This window comes from Schistocerca piceifrons, chromosome 5, assembly GCF_021461385.2.
Source record: "Schistocerca piceifrons isolate TAMUIC-IGC-003096 chromosome 5, iqSchPice1.1, whole genome shotgun sequence".
Classification (NCBI taxonomy): domain Eukaryota; kingdom Metazoa; phylum Arthropoda; class Insecta; order Orthoptera; family Acrididae; genus Schistocerca; species Schistocerca piceifrons.
In genome coordinates this window covers 475,999,243-476,017,759 of record NC_060142.1, presented here as the reverse complement: position 1 = coordinate 476,017,759, position 18,517 = coordinate 475,999,243, and the positions used below count along the sequence as shown (strand labels likewise).

General features: G+C 43.3%; 1 protein-coding gene across 1 annotated transcript in view; it reads right to left on the bottom strand.

The window, feature by feature from the left end:
- LOC124799091 (probable glutamate receptor) overlaps positions 1-17,518 on the bottom strand; it is a 198,979-nt gene extending 181,461 nt beyond the window's left edge. The window contains exon 1 of the mRNA XM_047262630.1: positions 17,376-17,518. Coding sequence (XP_047118586.1) covers positions 17,376-17,518 — 143 coding nt within the window. The remainder of the gene's footprint in view (positions 1-17,375) is intronic.
- Between the last annotated feature and the right edge of the window lie 999 nt (positions 17,519-18,517).

Sequence of the window (18,517 nt, the reverse complement as noted above, 5' to 3'; positions counted from 1 at the left end):
CTCTCTCTCTCTCTCTCTCTCCCTCTCTGAAATACACTCATGTTCATAAATTAAGGATAATGCTGATGCTGATACATGGTGAAACAACGGTCTGGGGGGCGGATTGCGGGTTTAAATCACCTCGGGGTATGGCCATGCGGTGCATTTGACCCGCGGTCGTCGCACGCAGAGGTGTGCTGGTGCATGTCAGAGTACTGTGCAGCGAGTAAGTGTGCAGACGTTTTCAGACGTGCTAATGGTGACTGTGTGTTGCAAATGGCTCAAAGGACACATACTTATGAGGTTATGAGGGGTAGAATACTAGGGCGACTAGAGGCTGGCCAAACACAGCAGGTCGTAGCAGGGGCCATCCGTGTGCCACAAAGTGTGATCTCAAGATTATGGCAACGATTCCAGCGGAAAGGAAACGTGTCCAGGCGCTACAGTACGGGACGTTCACAATGTACATCACCACAAGAAGACCGATATCTCACCGTCAGTGTCCGTAGACGGCCACGGAGTACTGCAGGTAGCCTTGCTCGGGACATTACCGCAGCCACTGGAACAGTTGTCTCCAGACATGTGGTCTACAGACGACTGAACAGACATAGTTTATTCGCCCGGAGACCTGCAAGGTGCATTACACTGACCCTTTGTGATAGGAGAGTCCGTAAAGCCTGGTGTTAAGAACACAGTACATGGTCACTGGAACAGTGGTCCCAGGTTATGTTCACGGACGAGTCCTGGTATAGTCTGAACAGTGATTCTTGCCAGGTTTTCATCTGGCGTGAACCAGGAACCAAATACCAACTCCTTAATGTCCTTGAAAGGGACCTGTATGGAGGCCGTGGTTTGATGGTGTGGGGCGGGATTATGATTGGTGTACATGCACCCCTGCATGTCTTTGACAGAGGAACTGTAACAGGTCAGGTGTATTGGGACGTCATTTTGCTCCAGTATGTCCGCTTTTCGAGGGTGCAAGGGGTCCCACCTGTCTCCTGATGGATGATAACGCACGGCCCCACCTAGCTGCCATCGTGGAGGAGTATCTTGAAACAGAAGATATCAGGCGAATGGAGTGGCCTGCCTGTTCTCCAGACCTAAACTCCATCGAGCACGTCTGGGATGCTCTCGGTCGAGGTATCGCTGCACTTCTTCAAACCCATACGACACTTCAGGAGCTCCGACAGGCAATGGTGCAAGAATGGGAGGATATACCCCAGCAGCTGCTTGACCACCTGATCCAGAGTATGCCAACCCGTTGTGTGGGCTGTGTACGTGTGTATGGTGATCATATCCCACATTGATGTCGGGGTACATGCGCAGGAAACAGTGGCGTTTTGTAGCACATGAGTTTCGGGTCGTTTTTCTCAACTTATCACCAATACCGTGGACTTACATATGTGTGTCCTGTGTGTCCCCTATATGCCTATGCTATTAGCGCGAGTTTTGTGTCTTGCCACGTTGTGTGGCACCACATTTTGTAATTATCCTTAATTTATGAGCATGAGTGTAGGTATTCAGACAACAACATTATCCGTACTAATATTATAAATTCGAAAATAACTGCCTTTGACGCTTTCCCGACTAATTTGCTAAACCGATTTTGATGAAATTTGGTATGGTGGTAGCATGAATGCTCAGGAAGAACATAGGCTACATTAGAAAGTGTGTGAAATATGGGGAAATAATTACTCTTTGAATTATTACTCTTTGAAGAAGCTATTTACCCTTCGACTTTCGAACTTTATCGTAATTCTGAAAATGCTTTTGTTATTTCATATTACAATTCAACGTAATGAATAATTTCTTATGCAATTTTCAACGTGTTTAATCCATTCTTCCATAATAACGTCAGTCACAATCCCGTTACGTTTTATACGGTGGGTGTCGCACATCTCTTGTAGCTTCTGAGGCGATTGAAGACTCAAAACGACAGCGTCATTTAAATGCTGTAAGACAAACAGGGAGACGTCGTGCCTTTGCATGTGGAACGTGGGAATCTTTAAGGGAGGCTGCATTTGACTGTGATACGCGAGTGCAACCTCGGGAAACAAACAGACACGCGAGAGCATCTGACGTATTTCCACGTACATATATTGTAAAATTTGCTCTACACTGAACTACCAATTATTTATTTTTTGTCTTCATCATTTAAGAAGTATTTTTTTAGGTACTGTTACAATCACTTATCACAACAAAACTATCGATACGCATCTACAGTTCGTGGTCTTGTGGTTAGTTAGGCTGCCTCTTGATCACGAGGCTCCAGGTTCAGTTCCCGGCCGGATCGGATTTTCTCCGCTCGAGACCGAGGTGTGTGTTGTCCTCATCATGGACACACAAGTCGCCGAAGTAGTGTCAACTAAAAAGCCTTGCACCAAGAGGTCGAACATCTCAAATGGCATCTCCCTGCTAATAAAGCCAGACACGCAGTTTATTTTATTTTATTGGTACCCGACGGTACCGCGGGTAGCAGCTAGTAATATTAATAAAAAGATGTAATGAGTGAACGAGATTGCAGGTTTTACACAGCAGGAGATGACACTGATAATTTCCGGTCCACTTTAGATAAGACATGATAAAGGAATCAGGTCCAGTATTAGATTTCTTGGAGGGAGACGGTTTTTTTACCTTAATAATAATAATAATAATAATAATAGCTCTCTCAGAGGCGTTAAAGCGCGTCTGTTCTCCAATATTGGCGATCTATGGATCTGGTGTAGGAACACACAACCAGCGAAAGTAGCGTTTTTCATCTACAATATCTTTCAGGAAGAAGGTAGTTTCTGTCCTCCTAGAGCTTCTAAAGTCATATTAATTCCTTTAAAAGATTGTGGATTCAAAGATGTGAAGGTAGGATTTTCCTGAAGTGTTTTAAAATAAGCAAGTTGTTGTGCATAATTTTTCTTAGAGAGACTGTAGCACATATACAGTGTGTTCATTTTAACTGAAGACATTTAAATATCACGAAAACTGCACATCGGAACAAAAAAGTTTTAATTCCAATTTGTTTGACTCGAAGGGAAAATCCAATGACATCACACTCAACAAGCCACCCTACATCATGCTTGGGTGGTGGTAGGACAACTTTGAAATCTTGAATGGGAATCCCCGATTTTTAATGCAGATTACGACTTTACGATAAAATCTATATACGTTTTGTCTGAAACATTTTCCTCTTTTCGCCACAGATGGCACAGTAGTTGGAGGAATAGAAATGGGTATACAATCGTAATTTACGACACGCCTCTCTATGGTCCTTGAGTATCCAATGTCACGTGGATCCCCATCACCATGCCGCGAGGGTAGGACAGGCCAGTGTTTCATAACTTCTAATTGGAAACTCCATTCGCAACGTTGTATTCCTCCGACTTATCGAACTGGGGACTGCCTGACGCGTCACTCTGGCCGCGGCTCGAGGCGAACGCTACTGTACTTTTCCAATTAGACTGAGTGTTCAAACGTACCACCGCCAACTTCAATACACTTAGTGATCCACTTTTCAAATGAACGTACACTGGACAAAATCATATCTGCGGGAATGTCAGCACAGGCATTTCTGATGCAGTCGACCATGATTTCACGGCCTGTTTGCACATGCCGATAAACCTTATCTTTTAATCCCCACAGAAAAAATCCGCCGACGTCAAATCCGGCGACCTAGCGGGCCAATTAATAGGGCCACCTCTGCCGATCCACTGACCAGTGTAACTACGATCTAATATTTCCCATGCTTCAATTGCGTAATGCACTGGACAACCATCATGCTGAAACCACATACATTGTCGAACGTCAAGGGCAACATCCTGATGTTGTACCGGTAGTTTCCGTTCCAAAAACTTTCGATATTTGCGTTCATTCAACGTTCCGTCGATAAAATACGGATCAATGAGTTTATTTCCCATGCTGCCACGCCATACATTAACCGACAAGGACGTTGATGATCAACTTGCCGAAACCAGTGGGGATTGTCTGCACTCCAGTAATGCTTGTTATGCCGGTTAACGCGACCATGGTTTGTGAATGTAAACTCTTTGGAAAATAGTACCTCGGCAAAGACCGGGGCCGTCGTTTGCATTTGTTGAAGTGTCCATTCACAAAACCCTACCCATTTATGGAAATCGGCGCCGTGAAGTTCTTGATGCAAGGTCACATGGTATGAATGATACTTATGACGATGCAGCACTGTGACAATAATTGTGTGTAATTGCCGGAGGCATATCTGCCGGTTGTAGTTCAAATGGTTCAAATGGCTCTAAGCACTATGGGACTTAACTGCTGAGGTCATCAGTGCCCTAGAACTTAGAACTACTTAAACCTAACTAACCTAAGGACATCACACACATCCATGCCCGAGGCAGGATTCGAACCTGCGACCGTAGCGGTCGCGCGGTTCCAGACTGAAGCGCCCAGACCGGTTGTAGTGCACTGCCGCTAGAACAATTATTGCATTAGTTTCTCCTGTATCACGTTTGCTTCAGTTCCTTTTGCCGGTCTGTACGCTGCCATCAGACATACAGGCATTCTCAACCTTGTAGAAAAACGAAAGAGATTGAGCTTTCTCTAGGAAACGCTCGGCATACAAGGCAACAGCAGTCTCAACATTTCTCCTACATCCTCTGTAAATCAGAATCAATGCAATTTTTTCTTCTGTGGTTGCAAAATCCATCATCCACTTGCATGTCAGTTGTCCAAATGATAGGTAGATGTGCAGGCAATAAACACTATGTTTAGAGCCGCTATCTGTTCTACGTCTGCGCGGTACTAGAGCTCCGATAGCGGTGCACCGCCTGTTTTGACACGTCGTAGTTCGCAACACGGCCACGGTGGCGCGTCAAGCAGTCCCCTGTCCGATATGTCGGAGGAATACAACGCTGCGAATGGGATTTCCAATTAGAAGTTATGAGATACTGGCCTGTCTTACCCTCGCGGCATGGAGGTGGGGCCCCTCGTGCAATTGGATATTCAAGAACCATTGAGAAGCATGTCGTAAATTACGATTGTGTACCCATTCCTATTCCTCCGATTACAGCGCCATCTGCAATAAAAAACAGAGGTTCCCTTTGAAGATTTCGAAGTTTCCCACACACGGGGTAGGGTGACGCGCCGAGTATGGTATTGTTGGGTGGCGCCCTCCGAAACAAACAAATTGGAATCATAACCATTTTTGATCCAATGTATAGTTGTCGAGGTATTTCAACGTTTTAATTTAAAATGAACACTGTATAGTGTAGCCAGATCCTGTTCGCCAAAAGCAGCACTTTAGGGGGTAGCTTAAACAATTGGAGGACATAGGAGCTAACAGTCGCGATATAGAAAAGTAAGTTTTCAATCATCAGCTAAGTATTTCTTTATAATGAATTACAAAGAAAGTTGGTCCATTGCTACAGCTACAATCAGAAAAAAATAAGATTTGCTTGCTGTTTATAGTTGGACAAGTTGCTCTCATAACTTGAACAAATGTCGTAAAACTACTTTGAGCCGGCCGCGGTGGCTGAGCGGTTCTAGGCACTTCAGTCCGGATCCGCGCGACTGCTACGGTCGCAGGTTCGAATCCTGCCTCGGGCATGGATGTGTGTGATGTCCTTAGGTTAGTTAGGTTTAAGTAGTTCTAAGTTCTAGGGGACTGATGACCTCAGAAGTTAAGTGCCATAGTGCTCACAGCCATTTGAACTACTTTGACTCATGCAATGTAACGAAGGATTTAGTGAAGAGAAATAGCCTGTTCAGGTCATGGGAGGAGAAATTGTCCCAGCGAGGTGGCCAAATGAAAGCGTATGACAATCGGATACAACAGAACGGAAAACCAACGCCAATACATCATCGGGTTCCCCAGAGAACCAGCCGCAACGGTAACCAAAAGTGTGCTGGCAACTTCCTCCATACAAAATACAAGCCGGCACTTGAGATACGTATGTTCTCTATACTATAAAATGGTTTGTTAGATTCCTCATAAACAGAGAAAGATGGTCTATATTCCATATGTATTTTACAAAAATAAACCAAAAGCTTGAGTAATGTGTAAAGAGTTGTCGGCTCCTGATTGACTAACACAACCACCACGTCTTGTGAGACTGTAGACGAGGAGCTGGAAAAGCACTTGTTACTAGGCTGTCGAAAGGCGAAGTGTGCAGAAACGACGTCAGATCTGAGTGATATCCAAAACTGGCGAGGTGTGGCGTATCCGGTACTTTTCTCGTCTGGTGTTGTCTTCCCCTCAACCACCAATTCATGACACGGCGAATTTTAAAGGAAGGGATTAGCATTTTTTTTATGGGACTTACGATTCTTGATAGCCAGTCAATGATTTAGATGTGTTAAGTAATAAGCATAGTGATTAACTAACGCAGCTCGAATGATTAAAATAGGATTTTTGCATGTGATTCCCTAAGGAAATTGTAAATGTGGCATGCTTTTAGTAGTTAAAACCTGGTTAACATCTCTTTTATTTTCTCATTTCCAGATTGTTATCTGGCGACGACCTTACAAGGGAACCTCCCCATCGCACCCCCCTCAGATTTAGTTATAACTTGGCACAGGGATAGGCCTTGAAAAACTGAACACAGATCAATCGAGAAAACAGGAAGAAGTTGTGTGGAACTATGAAAAAAATAAGCAAAATATACAAACTGAGTAGGCTATGTGCAAGATATGCAACATCAAGGACCCTACCAGCTGACGAGCGCCGTGGTCCCGTGGATAGCGTGAGCAGCTCTGGAGCGAGAGGTCCTTGATTCAAGTCTTCCCTCGAATGAAAATTTTACTTTCTTTATTTTCGCATAGTTACGATCTGTCCGTTCATTCATTTACATCTCTGTTCACTGTAATAAGTTTAGTGTGTGTTTTGCGACCGCACCGCAAAACCGTGCGATTAGTAGACGAAAGGAGGTGCCTCTCCAATAGGAACCGAAAACATTTGATCGCAAGGTCATAGGTCAACCGGTTCCTCCACAGGAAAACACGTCTGATATATTCTATACGACACTGGTGACGGCATGTGCGTCACATGACAGGAATACGTTGTCGACCCACCTCACTTGCACACTTCGCGAATGGGTAAAAAGATTCTTCTACCTTGCCCGATTTAGGTTTTCTTGTGGATGTGATAATCACTCCCAAAAAAGTGATGAAAACATAAGAGTTTGTCACATAAACTGCAACAAATGAATGCAACAGTTTCACAGTCGCACAGTTTTCCCAGTGCTCTGTCAAAACATATGTTTTTTACGTTTTCAAGTGTTTTCGTGTGTAGAGCGTCAAATCCTGCATATGTCCAAGCAAATCTGAACATGTCCTGCAATTTTGGAGAGCGAAGTTGATTATGTGTGAGTGTCTGAACTTTGATAATTGTCTGAAAATAATAAATTAAATTTTTCACTCGAGAAAAGGCTTGAACCAAGGACCTCTCGTTCCGCAGCTGCTCACGCTAACCACGGGACCACTGCACTCATAAGCTCAGACTCGCCTTGATGTTGCTTACGTTGCACATGGACTACTCAGTTTGTATATTTTGCTTATTTTTTTCATAGTTCCACACAACTTCTTCCTGTTTTCTCGATTGATCTTTGTTCAGTTTTTCAAGGTCTATCCCTGTGCCAACTTATAACTAAATCTGAGGTGTGTGCGATGGGGAGGTTCCCTTGTTAGCATTGTAACAATCCCCTTTCGTATTGTGCACCTACTGTATGTAGGGTGTTGACAGAGCACAGAACTGGTAATCTGGGATGGGAATTATTCTGGCAGGCCTGTGTGGCCGAGCGGTTCTAGGCACTTCAGTCTGGAACCGCGCGACCGCTACGGTCGCAGGTTCGAATCCTGCCTCAGGCATGGATGTGTGTGATGTCCTTAGGTTAGTTAGGTTTAAGTAGTTCTAAGTTCTAGGGGACTGATGACCTCAGATGAAAAGTACCATAATGCTCAGAGCCATTTGAACCAATTTGAATTATTCTGCTGCAGCATTGTAAAACAGATGTTGGCCTTCTTAATTCCCGAATTCTGTACGCATTAGCATGGCTATGTCACGGCATTGCACCCATTATTGAAGCTACCAGCAACCTATTACTTCGTTATGTGGCTCGCCAAGCCTAAGGTAGTGTTGTACCTTCCAGCACCTAATCTTTTTCTTCACACACTTCAATGTGCCACGTTGCGTATTTGCGAAGATCTTTGACCCATGATAATCTTGTTTATACAGAGTGTTTCAGAAGTGATGGTCAATATTCAGGGATATGCCAGGAAAGATCATTAGAAACAAAAAGTCGAGTAAACATGGGGTCTAAAACTCATACCTTAAGTAGTATGAAAAGTTCCTGATATTCGATATTGTGAAATAAATCTCTTCTACTGCAAGCTCTTTGCTTTCCATATTTTGGGAACTGGTACACGGACCAAAACAAGAAAAAAATGTGCAGTAAATATGTGTTCTAAAATGCATACTGTAAGAGCTATGAGCACTTGTTCATCTTCCCTAATTTGAAATACAATTTTTCTAATGAACAAGTACTCGTAACTTTTAAGGTATGCATTTTAGAGCACATGTTTACCGAACATTTCTTTCTTGTTTGGTCCATACTAACACTTGCCAAAACATGGAAAGCAAAGAGCTTGCAGTAGAAATGATTGGTTTCACAATATTGAAGATCAAGAATTTCTCATAGGTGTTAAGATATTCGTTTTAGAGCCCATGTTTGCTTGACTTTTTTGTTTCGAATGATCATTCCTGTTATATCCCTGAATATTGACCATCACTTTTGAAACACTCTATATAGATTACAGCTAGCGGTGTGTGCAAGTTCTCTCTGTTTTACGAGTAACTACTCGCTGAAGCAGATGAAACAACTGTAATGCTTTTCTCTTAACAGGTATTGTCATAGCTATGCAGCTCATAGGTAGCTGAATTCGTGCTTATTTCCTAACCTGTGAATCGTAATAGATTAGAGAAACGATAAGAGTTGTTTAGTCCAGGTAATTTACCATTGTAATTTGTAACACAGCAAGGAACTTCGTGGTTTATGTGCAATATAAACAAAGATTGCAATATTTTGCCAAAAAATTTAATTGGATTTTTCTTTTGCTTCTCTGACATCTAAACTCATCTACAACAAATTCTTAGTTAAAAAAATGTGCACTAATGATAAATATGAAGAAATACAAACAATAAGAATTGAATATTTCGTATTTCTTAAGAACACTAATGAAATTTTGGAAAGTGTGACAGGCCAATTTTTAGACCTGTTAGAGTAGTTACTTAATATCTGGTATTGTCTGATCTAACTAGTATATGGCTTCCATTGAACTGTTTGTGTTTAGTATGTTTCTAAATACAAGGAGCGCACAAAAAGTACCCATTTGAGGGTGTTACTGATGCGGGTATATAAACATCAGCAAGTAGGCAAGGAATAAATAGTATTGGAACAACACCGATTCTATTCCAAAGTATCGTTATCCAAGATGGCGGCGATGAAATCATCCAAGATGGTGGCGATGAAGTCATCCAAGATGGCGGATTTTGGAGGGAAGTTTGAATTTTGACAGGAAAGAACCATGCCCCCCTCCCCCAGTAAAATGGCAGTAAGTTCAAATTCCAACATGATAATGCTTCACACCTAGGAAAATGGCGGGAAAAATGTACTTGTCTTTATTAAGTAACCAATTTCAAGCATGTGTGTTCGCCACTGAGTCTGAACTCCAACTGGCTTAGTTCATATCGTCACCACCAGAGAGCGCCACTGTAGCGTCAGATCATGACGCAAGTACCGTTATTCAAGATGGCTGCACCTAGTGTATCCACCATGTGGCTTGGTACACAGAGGACGCTGTTGTGACGTCAGCTTATCACACGAGTTCCGTTATTCAAGATTGCTCTGACATCTGGAACACACCACGTCATCCGACATTTCGTGAGCACGTTGAGGCTCTTCACAGCCGCCACATGGTCTGACAGTTAGCGAGCACATGGGCCTGCCAGTCGCCACATCCGGCGCATGGGCCCTCCCTAATAGCGCGCCGTGGTCGTGCCTGCTGAGGCAGCGTAACCGTACATCACCGTTTGACTACACGGCCTCAAGCCCGCACCTTTATACGCGCGTCATACATAGTATCCTGTAAATATGCTTACCCACATTACGCATCTAACCTATCAATTACCCAAATACTTAATTCCATTTCAATTTTAATCATATTCAATAATTCAATTTACAATTTCAATATTCAATTATCAAGTGAGAAACTGCAAATTTTCCCACTATCAGTGCGGTGCTCATTCTTGACCTAGTACCCCCACAGCCCCCCACCCCTAGAATGCTACACCCCTATTGGCCACATGATTCGACTACATATAGGTATGAAAAGGTGTTCACTATACTTTCAACTGCCTAATTTCAACTGCTTTTCAAGGTCCAGACCGCCACCTCTTCCTAGGAACCGTCGCCAATTTTGAATTCTGGCTGTAAAGAAAGGTCACTTGGGCTTTCTCAACAAACCTAAGAAAATTGTTGCAAACGAAGCTCATCATACAGACCTGCAAACTACTCCTACATAACTCACCTATAACGCTCTACACACACGCTTGTTAATTATAAACTGTCAAAGATAACACGTTGCACAACCTACAGACTTGCGAACCACTCGTAAATAATGCAAAGCATTTACGTCCAGGTAGCCAAACAACTCGTGAATTGTCAAAATAATAATCCATCTAAAAGACTCTGCTTGCTAATCGTCAACTGTCCAAATCATACACCAGCCTTTATTTAAAGAATTAGAGGCAGCGTCACCACCAAGTGTATTCGCCACTGAGTCGATAGCCCAACTGACTTAGTTCATACCCATGCCACTAGAGGACAATGTAGTGACGTCAGATGATGACGCAAGTACCGTAATCTAAGATGGCGCCACCTAGTGGGTTGACCACGAGCTCCAGACCCCAACTGTCTTAGTACATTTCCTCGCCGCCAGAGGACGCCTCTGTGAAACCAGCCGTCACAAGTACAGTTATCCATGATGGCAGCAAACCGTGTGTTCTCCATGAGGTCTAATACTTAGTACCACCAACAGAGAAAGCTGTCGTCCTTTTCGTGACGTAAACCAAGATGGTGAGGGAAAATGGTGGGAAAACGACTCAGCCTGCTCTGGCCTGCTGTGGAGAGTAAGGATGGAGTGCACTCTATTTATTTTCAAACAACTTACTTAACCACCCTGATGTACCTGGGGCCATGCTGCACAGCCCACAGACACGCAATCAATTCCTAATTTCAGTACACAATAGCAAACTGCTTCTAAATAATTCTTCACACTGTTGAGTAGACATGCTCAGTACTCGTAAACTGTCCAATAGCACATAGCAGGGCCTACAGAGCCGTTCGCGAAATAATGCAGTCAACGCACGCAAGAACAGTCCACCACCCCCCGTCCACTAGAGCACACAGGAGGTAGCGATAAGTGACACATCAGTCAGATGTCAAACCACGCACAGTCTCTACTTGGCTTCCGCAAGCATGAGGTGGCGGCACCCCCATTCATACGTAACACCTGCGAAATTCATATTCACTAGACACCGATGATGACGCGATCACACGTACGGTCGATGCGGCAGTCAGCTGTCAAAGCACTCACAGACTTCCATTTAGGGCCGCTCGCCACAACACTCGCAAAGTGAGGCATCCGCAGCTTGGGTCCCATGCTCTTCGTCACAGTCCCCGAGCCAGCGTCGTCGAACACCGGTGAGAGTTGCATGCCTCTATACAATCACTGTTATACTGTCACAGCATCCCAAAGTGAGTTCACGCAAGTCTCATATTCGAGGCATCTCCAGGCGCCACTTGTCTTTAACATTGAAGGCAGAATAGCACAGAGCGTGTTGACACACGCGTTCAATCGCACGTACCCGCCCTAGCTTGACTGACACATCGCCATCTAAAACATTCTCAGTGTTATTATTACGTCACATAGCTTTGTGGAAAAAAAAATATCAGCCAAGTCCAGCTCTCCGTAATTTTATAGTGCCCCAGAAATAGTTACCACTTGCTTTCTTGTTGTCTCAGCTTGTATCCACCAAAATTCCTGCCCCAACAGAACCTGTTTACCAAAATATCGCCGAATCCAGTCTTCCTCCTGGACATAATGTGATAGCCTTCCTGCTCTCAACATACGCAGATGTTCTCACCGCTCCTCTACCCCACCACAATCAATCTGGTATTTTCTTTCTGGGGCATTCTGTCGTTATTTTGCAAAGACTGCTAAATTGCACCAACAGTTCCCTCAGTCTATATACCGCCAATCTGTTCTTTCTTTCTACAGACGCTACACTCAGTGGTAATAAACTATTTTACACTGATCACCATTTTGCACCAACTACTAAACATCGCTAGGTTGTCTACAATTCATCAAATACATACGATACTTGCAAGAATATTGGAGAATCAAACCGATCTCCAACCAGGGAATATATCACAGAGTACCGTCGCGATCTAGTAAACATGCAATTCCTATCCCCTGCCATATCAAATCATCCTTTTTACATCAGCGAACCTAAGTCACTCTCTTAGAACTGATGTGCAAAGACAGGCTCGTTTCACCCCGGCACAAACGCGCTACTGTTTCCGCTTTCTTGCTCACATTTCTACAGCCATCCCCATACTCCTCGATTAAAAGAACAACCATATTTTCGCCATGATATTATACAATTTTCGACGTACTTCTCGATATCAAGCACACAGCAGTAGCCTACCGATCACTAACAGACTTTAAATTATTTCTCCACAAACACCAAATTTTAGCGAGGTGCAGCATGCTGTAAACCATTGACTAACTAGAAACAAATAGAGTAAACTTATATTTGCACTCTCGAATACCGAAGTCGGTGATCTAACAGATGATCAATTTTACTAACAAACCAACTACAGTCTTTCCCACGTCTAGAGAACAGGCAAACGTGTGTCCAACACATCACACTCGATATTCCCTCAACTAAATAAAGTCATCAAATGTACAGAAGTAGTCGACTGAACAATTTACATGGGAGGGAATAACGCCCCACCGCAAACGCACCATCTTCTCAAAATTACACCTGATCACGAGAGCCGCCCAGCACATACTATGTATTAGTTCGCTATTCGGTCGTCTAGAAGATGGTAAAGTTAACTATGATACATTCCTACACTCCAACAGGCCTCTGCATTTGGAAGACTGCTACCATTAACATTGGAACGCGAATCAATACCACCACAGACTTTATATACACGAACACATTCTTGAAAACCCCTCACATACATCTCCTATCATTATACTTACAATTAAATCTTACAATCGTGGTCTCAACTGAACACTATTCGGCAATGAGCGAAGTATTGTAAATACACTCTGTTGAACGCTGTGGCTCTGGAAACACCTGTCTGTACCTTCCTTACCACTAGACATACTCTTCCCTTCGCTATCACAGTACTCCAAGTCAAATCCATACCCTCCCTGCAACAGCACAAAGACATTTCCTTTACATAAACAGATATATTTTATAAACCTGATGCTCAAATGCGAACATATCACACACCCAGCACTAATACTAAGTATAATTTTACCTCCTCAATAAGTAGATGCATATAAAACCAAATAATGCTGACCAAAAATCCACGATGGCTGTGCGTGTCTCTTACGTTAGGAGTTGATTGCGCGTCTGTGGGCTGTGCAACATGGCCCCAGGTACATCAGGGTGGTTCTTTTGTATCAGTGTGACAGATATACTGTATGGTTAAATAAGGTGTTTGAAAATAAATGGAGTGCACTCCATCTTTACTCTCCCCAGCAGCCCAGTGCAGACTGAGTCGTTTTCCCACCATTTTCCCTCACCATCTTGGTTTACGTCACAAAAAGGACAACAGCTGTTGGTGGTACTGAGTATTAGACCTCATGGAGAACACACGGTTTGCTGCCATCATGGATAAAACTGTACTTGCATCATCAGCTGGTGTCACTAAGGCGTCCTCTGGCGGCGACGAAATGTACTAAGACAGTGGGGGTCTGGAGCTCGTGGTGAACCCACTAGGTGGCGCCATCTTAGATTACGGTACTTGCGTCATCATCTGACGTCACTACAGTGTCCTCTAGTGGCATGGGTATGAACTAAGTCAGTTGGGCTATCGACTCAGTGGCGAATACACTTGGTGGTGGCGCTGCCTCTAATTCTTTAAATAAAGGCTGGTGTATGATTTGGACAGTTGACAATTAGCAAGCAGAGTCTTTTAGATGGATTATTATTTTGACAACTCACGAGTTGTTTGGCTACCTGGACGTAAATGCTTTGCATTATTTACGAATGGTTCGCAAGTCTGTAGGTTGTGCAACGTGTTATCTTTGACAGTTTATAATTAACAAGCGTGTGTGTAGAGCGTTATAGATGAGTTATGTAGGAGTAGTTTGCAGGTCTGTATGATGAGCTTCGTTTGCAACAATTTTCTTAGGTTTGTTGAGAAAGCCCAAGTGACCTTTCTTTACAGCCAGAATTCAAACTTGGCGACGGTTCCTAGGAAGAGGTGGCGGTCTGAACCTTGAAAAGCAGTTGAAATTAGGCAGTTGAAAGTATAGTGAACACCTTTTCATACCTATATGAAGTCGAATCACGTGGCCAATAGGGGTGCAGCATTCTAGGGGTGGGGGGCTGTGGGGGTACTAGGTCAAGAATGAGCACCGCACTGATAGTGGGAAAATTTGCAATTTCTCACTTGATAATTGAATATTGAAATTGTAAATTGAATTATTGAATATGATTATAATTGAAATGGAATTAAGTATTTGGGTAATTGATAGGTTAGATACGTAATGTGGGTAAGCATATTTACAGGATACTATGTATGACGCGCGTACAAAGGTGCGGGCTTGAGGCTGTGTAGTCAAACGGTGATGTACAGTTACGCTGCCGCAGCAGGCAGGACCACGGCGCGCTATTAGGGATATGAAATGGAACGAGTGTATGAGGATTGTGGTAGGGAAGGCGAATGGTCGACTTCAGTTTATTGAGAGAACTTAGTGTGGTTCATCTGTAAAGGAGACAGTACATAGGATGCTATGGAGAGCTGTTCTTGAGTACTGCTCGAGTGCTTGGGATCCACATCTTGTCAGGTTAAAGGAAGACATCGAAGCAATACACAGGCGCGCTACTATATTTGTTACCGGCAGTCTCGAAGAACAAGTAAGTATTATAGAGATGCTTAGGGAACTTAAATGGAAATCCGTGGAGAGAAGGCGACGTTCTTTTCGAGGAACACTACTGATAAAATTTAGGGAACCGACATTTGAAGCTGACTGCAGGACGATTATATTGCCACCGGTATACGCTTCGCGTAAGGACTTCGAAGATAAGTTACGGCAAATTAGTTTTTCCCTCTCTCTAGGAGGACAGACGGGGAAATTACTAGCAGTGACGAAGGATGTCGCCCGCCGCGCACCGTTTACTAGCTTGTGGTGTATGTATGTAGATATAGATATAGAAACGTGTTAACTAAAGTATGGCGGCAGTCTTTATGAATTTCTGTGAAGAAGTAGGTCACGAAATATTCTGAACTGACTCATCCAATAACAAAAGATTAACAGTTAGTACTGGCCGCACATTTTTTATTAACAGCTTTCGAAGGCGTCCGATTGTTTCAATTAAGGATTTTTAGAATATATGAGAGGGTATTTCCGAACTTGTTGGGCGTTTACAGATACAAGGGTGAGTCAAATGAAAACCTTAAATTTGTAATAACAAATCGAAATTTCGCGCCGTTATCCTGTAAGTTGGTAAGCGTGCTACAAACAGCGTGCAGAATGACCTGTAGGTGGCAGCATAGTGCAGATCCACACATACCGTCGCAGTATCAGCATAAAGATGGCCAGCCCACTTGCGACTTGCGCCAGCGAAGAACAGCGTTCTGTTATTCGGTTTTTGCGTAGTGAAGGTGTGAAATCGATTGAAATTCATCAAAGAATGAAGGTTCAGTACGGTGCTGCATGTTTGTCACAGCAGCAAGTCTACGAATGGAGTAGGAAGTTCGCAAAAGGTGTGACTTCAGTGCAAAATGCTCCTGGTCAAAATCAGGCACAACGAGTTATGACTCCACAGACCATTGCAGCAGTTGAAGCCGTAGTGAAGGAAAACCGCCGAGTGACACTGAATGACATTGCAGCTTGTTTACAGATTAGTCATGGGTCAGCACACCACATTGTGCATGATGTGCTTCAGTTTCACGAAGTGTCTGCAAGACGGGTGTTCGCGGGGCAGCTTACTGCTGAAATGAGAGAACGACGTGTTGATGCTTGTGAAGAACTTCTTTGGCGCTTTAAACGAGAAGGTGATTGCTTCCTTACAAGAATCGTTACTGGGGACGAAACCTGGGTTCACTTCCACCAACCGGAAACGAAGAGAGCGAGCAAGGAATAGCGCCATTCCCCTTCACCAAAACCAAAGAAGTTTCGAACAGAACCATCAGCACAGAAGGTTATGCTGACTCTCTTTTGGGATGAAAAACGCGTCATTTTGGAGCATTACATGCCTAGAGGGACCACTGTCACCAGTGCATCATCCACAGATCTCCTAAAAAGTCATCTGCAGCCTGCAATCAAATCAAAGCGACGTGGATTGCTGTGAGCAGGTGTCCTTTTGCAACATGACAATGCAAGGCCCCACACTGCCCGTACAACAGTTGTAACAACCACAGACCTGCTTTTTGAGTGTCTTCCTCATCCAACATACTCACCAGACCTTGCCACAAGTGATTTCCATATGTTTGGACCACTCAAAGACGCAATGGGAGGAAAGAAGTTCCGAACTGATGTAGAGGTATGCCACGTGGTGCATGAGTGGCTGCGCGGACTACCAAAAGAATTTTTTTTTCTAAAGGAATTTATGCACTTTGTAAGCGCTGGAGGACTTACATTGAGCGTAGGGGAGATTATGTTGAAAAGTGATACAGCTTTGTAGCACTTCTGAACAATAAATAATGTTTAAAAAATATTTAAGGTTTTCATTTGACTCACCCTCGCACTTTCGTAGCTGCCAAAGTAGCTGATACTTTCATGTATGATTTGTTTCATCTAAATGTGAGTGAATGATATAAAATATATCGTGCTCCGGTTGCATATTAATGAACACACGACTGCACCACGCAAATTTCATTTCGTAATGCATCGTGTACGGTTATAGGGAATGTGGTGGAATATTCTAACAAAACTACACTGATACAGAGCGAAAGGTGAATACTTTTTCTTGATATTATTAGACTGGAAATACACTTACCACCACCGTTCCTGTTTTCATCCTGTAACCCATGAGATCATTGCGTCGCATTCTGATGCCTTCTGTTCGACAGGAGAGCTGAGACGTTGGATTCCAAGTACAAAAACCCTGCGTCACCAGAGGGTACCCTTTGGCTACTCTGTAAGCCTCCAGGATACGTATGACGCTTCCTGGCGTCGGCACCGCGACGAAGAAGAGGCTGTCGAACTGAATGTGGACGTCCCGCAGCACGGCCTCCGTCTCGTTCTCCCTGAGGAGCAGCAGCCACATGAACTCCGATTGCCGTGTCTCCAGCACCTCCTGAAAACAGACTGCTGCTGTCAGCGATACTGTCCAGCGTTACAGCTCTGTGTTTAAACAAAGTATAATGTTTTATCACACGAAAATTTAGTAGATTTAATAGAGTCGTAGGAACCGGAGCAAATACTGGACACAATAAGAAACCAAAACGTTCCATGAAATAAGGAGATATATGTACGACTGATGAAATATGTGTCACTAAAAATAAAATGCAGATTTGAAATACATCTAATAAATGTTACAATTAAAAGGAAGCGCTAAAAAATAAGAGAGAAATCGTTGTTATGGTAACTTTTTAAAAAAGTATTAAGAGAAAATCATGAAAATATAGTGATGTTTTTTGTTAAATTGTGTCAATTTAAAAATTATTGCCCAGAGATGAAGCAAACAAATAGCAATTTTTTTGCAAGAAGAGGAAGATAATAAGCTAAAATGTCGAGAAACGTCAACAATATTAGAGAAAAAATTAAACCTTCTCAACGACTGTGATGAAGTATTTCGTATATACACCAAGGTTTGTGAAAATTCCAACATCTAGAAAGTACAAGCCATGTGACTCAAATTTTAGCTAATGTGTAGAACAGCGCACCAGCAAAATGTCATTGAGACTGGAGAGAAAAGACGCACATTCTACTTAGCTGTGGCCTCTGTTCTATGACCAGAGAGTAGTAGAATCTTCTCGGTTTTGAAGCTGTGTAAGTTCGAATACAGTTCTCAAGCGCTCGATGGCTTGCTCCTCCATCGGCATCATGACTAAAACTACCGACTGCCGCGGCTGGATTTTTTCCTTTATCGTCAAATCATTCCCCTCCCCTATATGAGCAGGGGAGCGCTGGCAGCGGCATAATCCGCCGCTCTTCAACCGAGTGCTGCATTTAATAAAAAGATGTAAACGATACTTAAAATATGCGATAGAAAGGGAGACATAAGAAACTAATAAGGGGAGACAGTGGGAGTTAAAATATACAC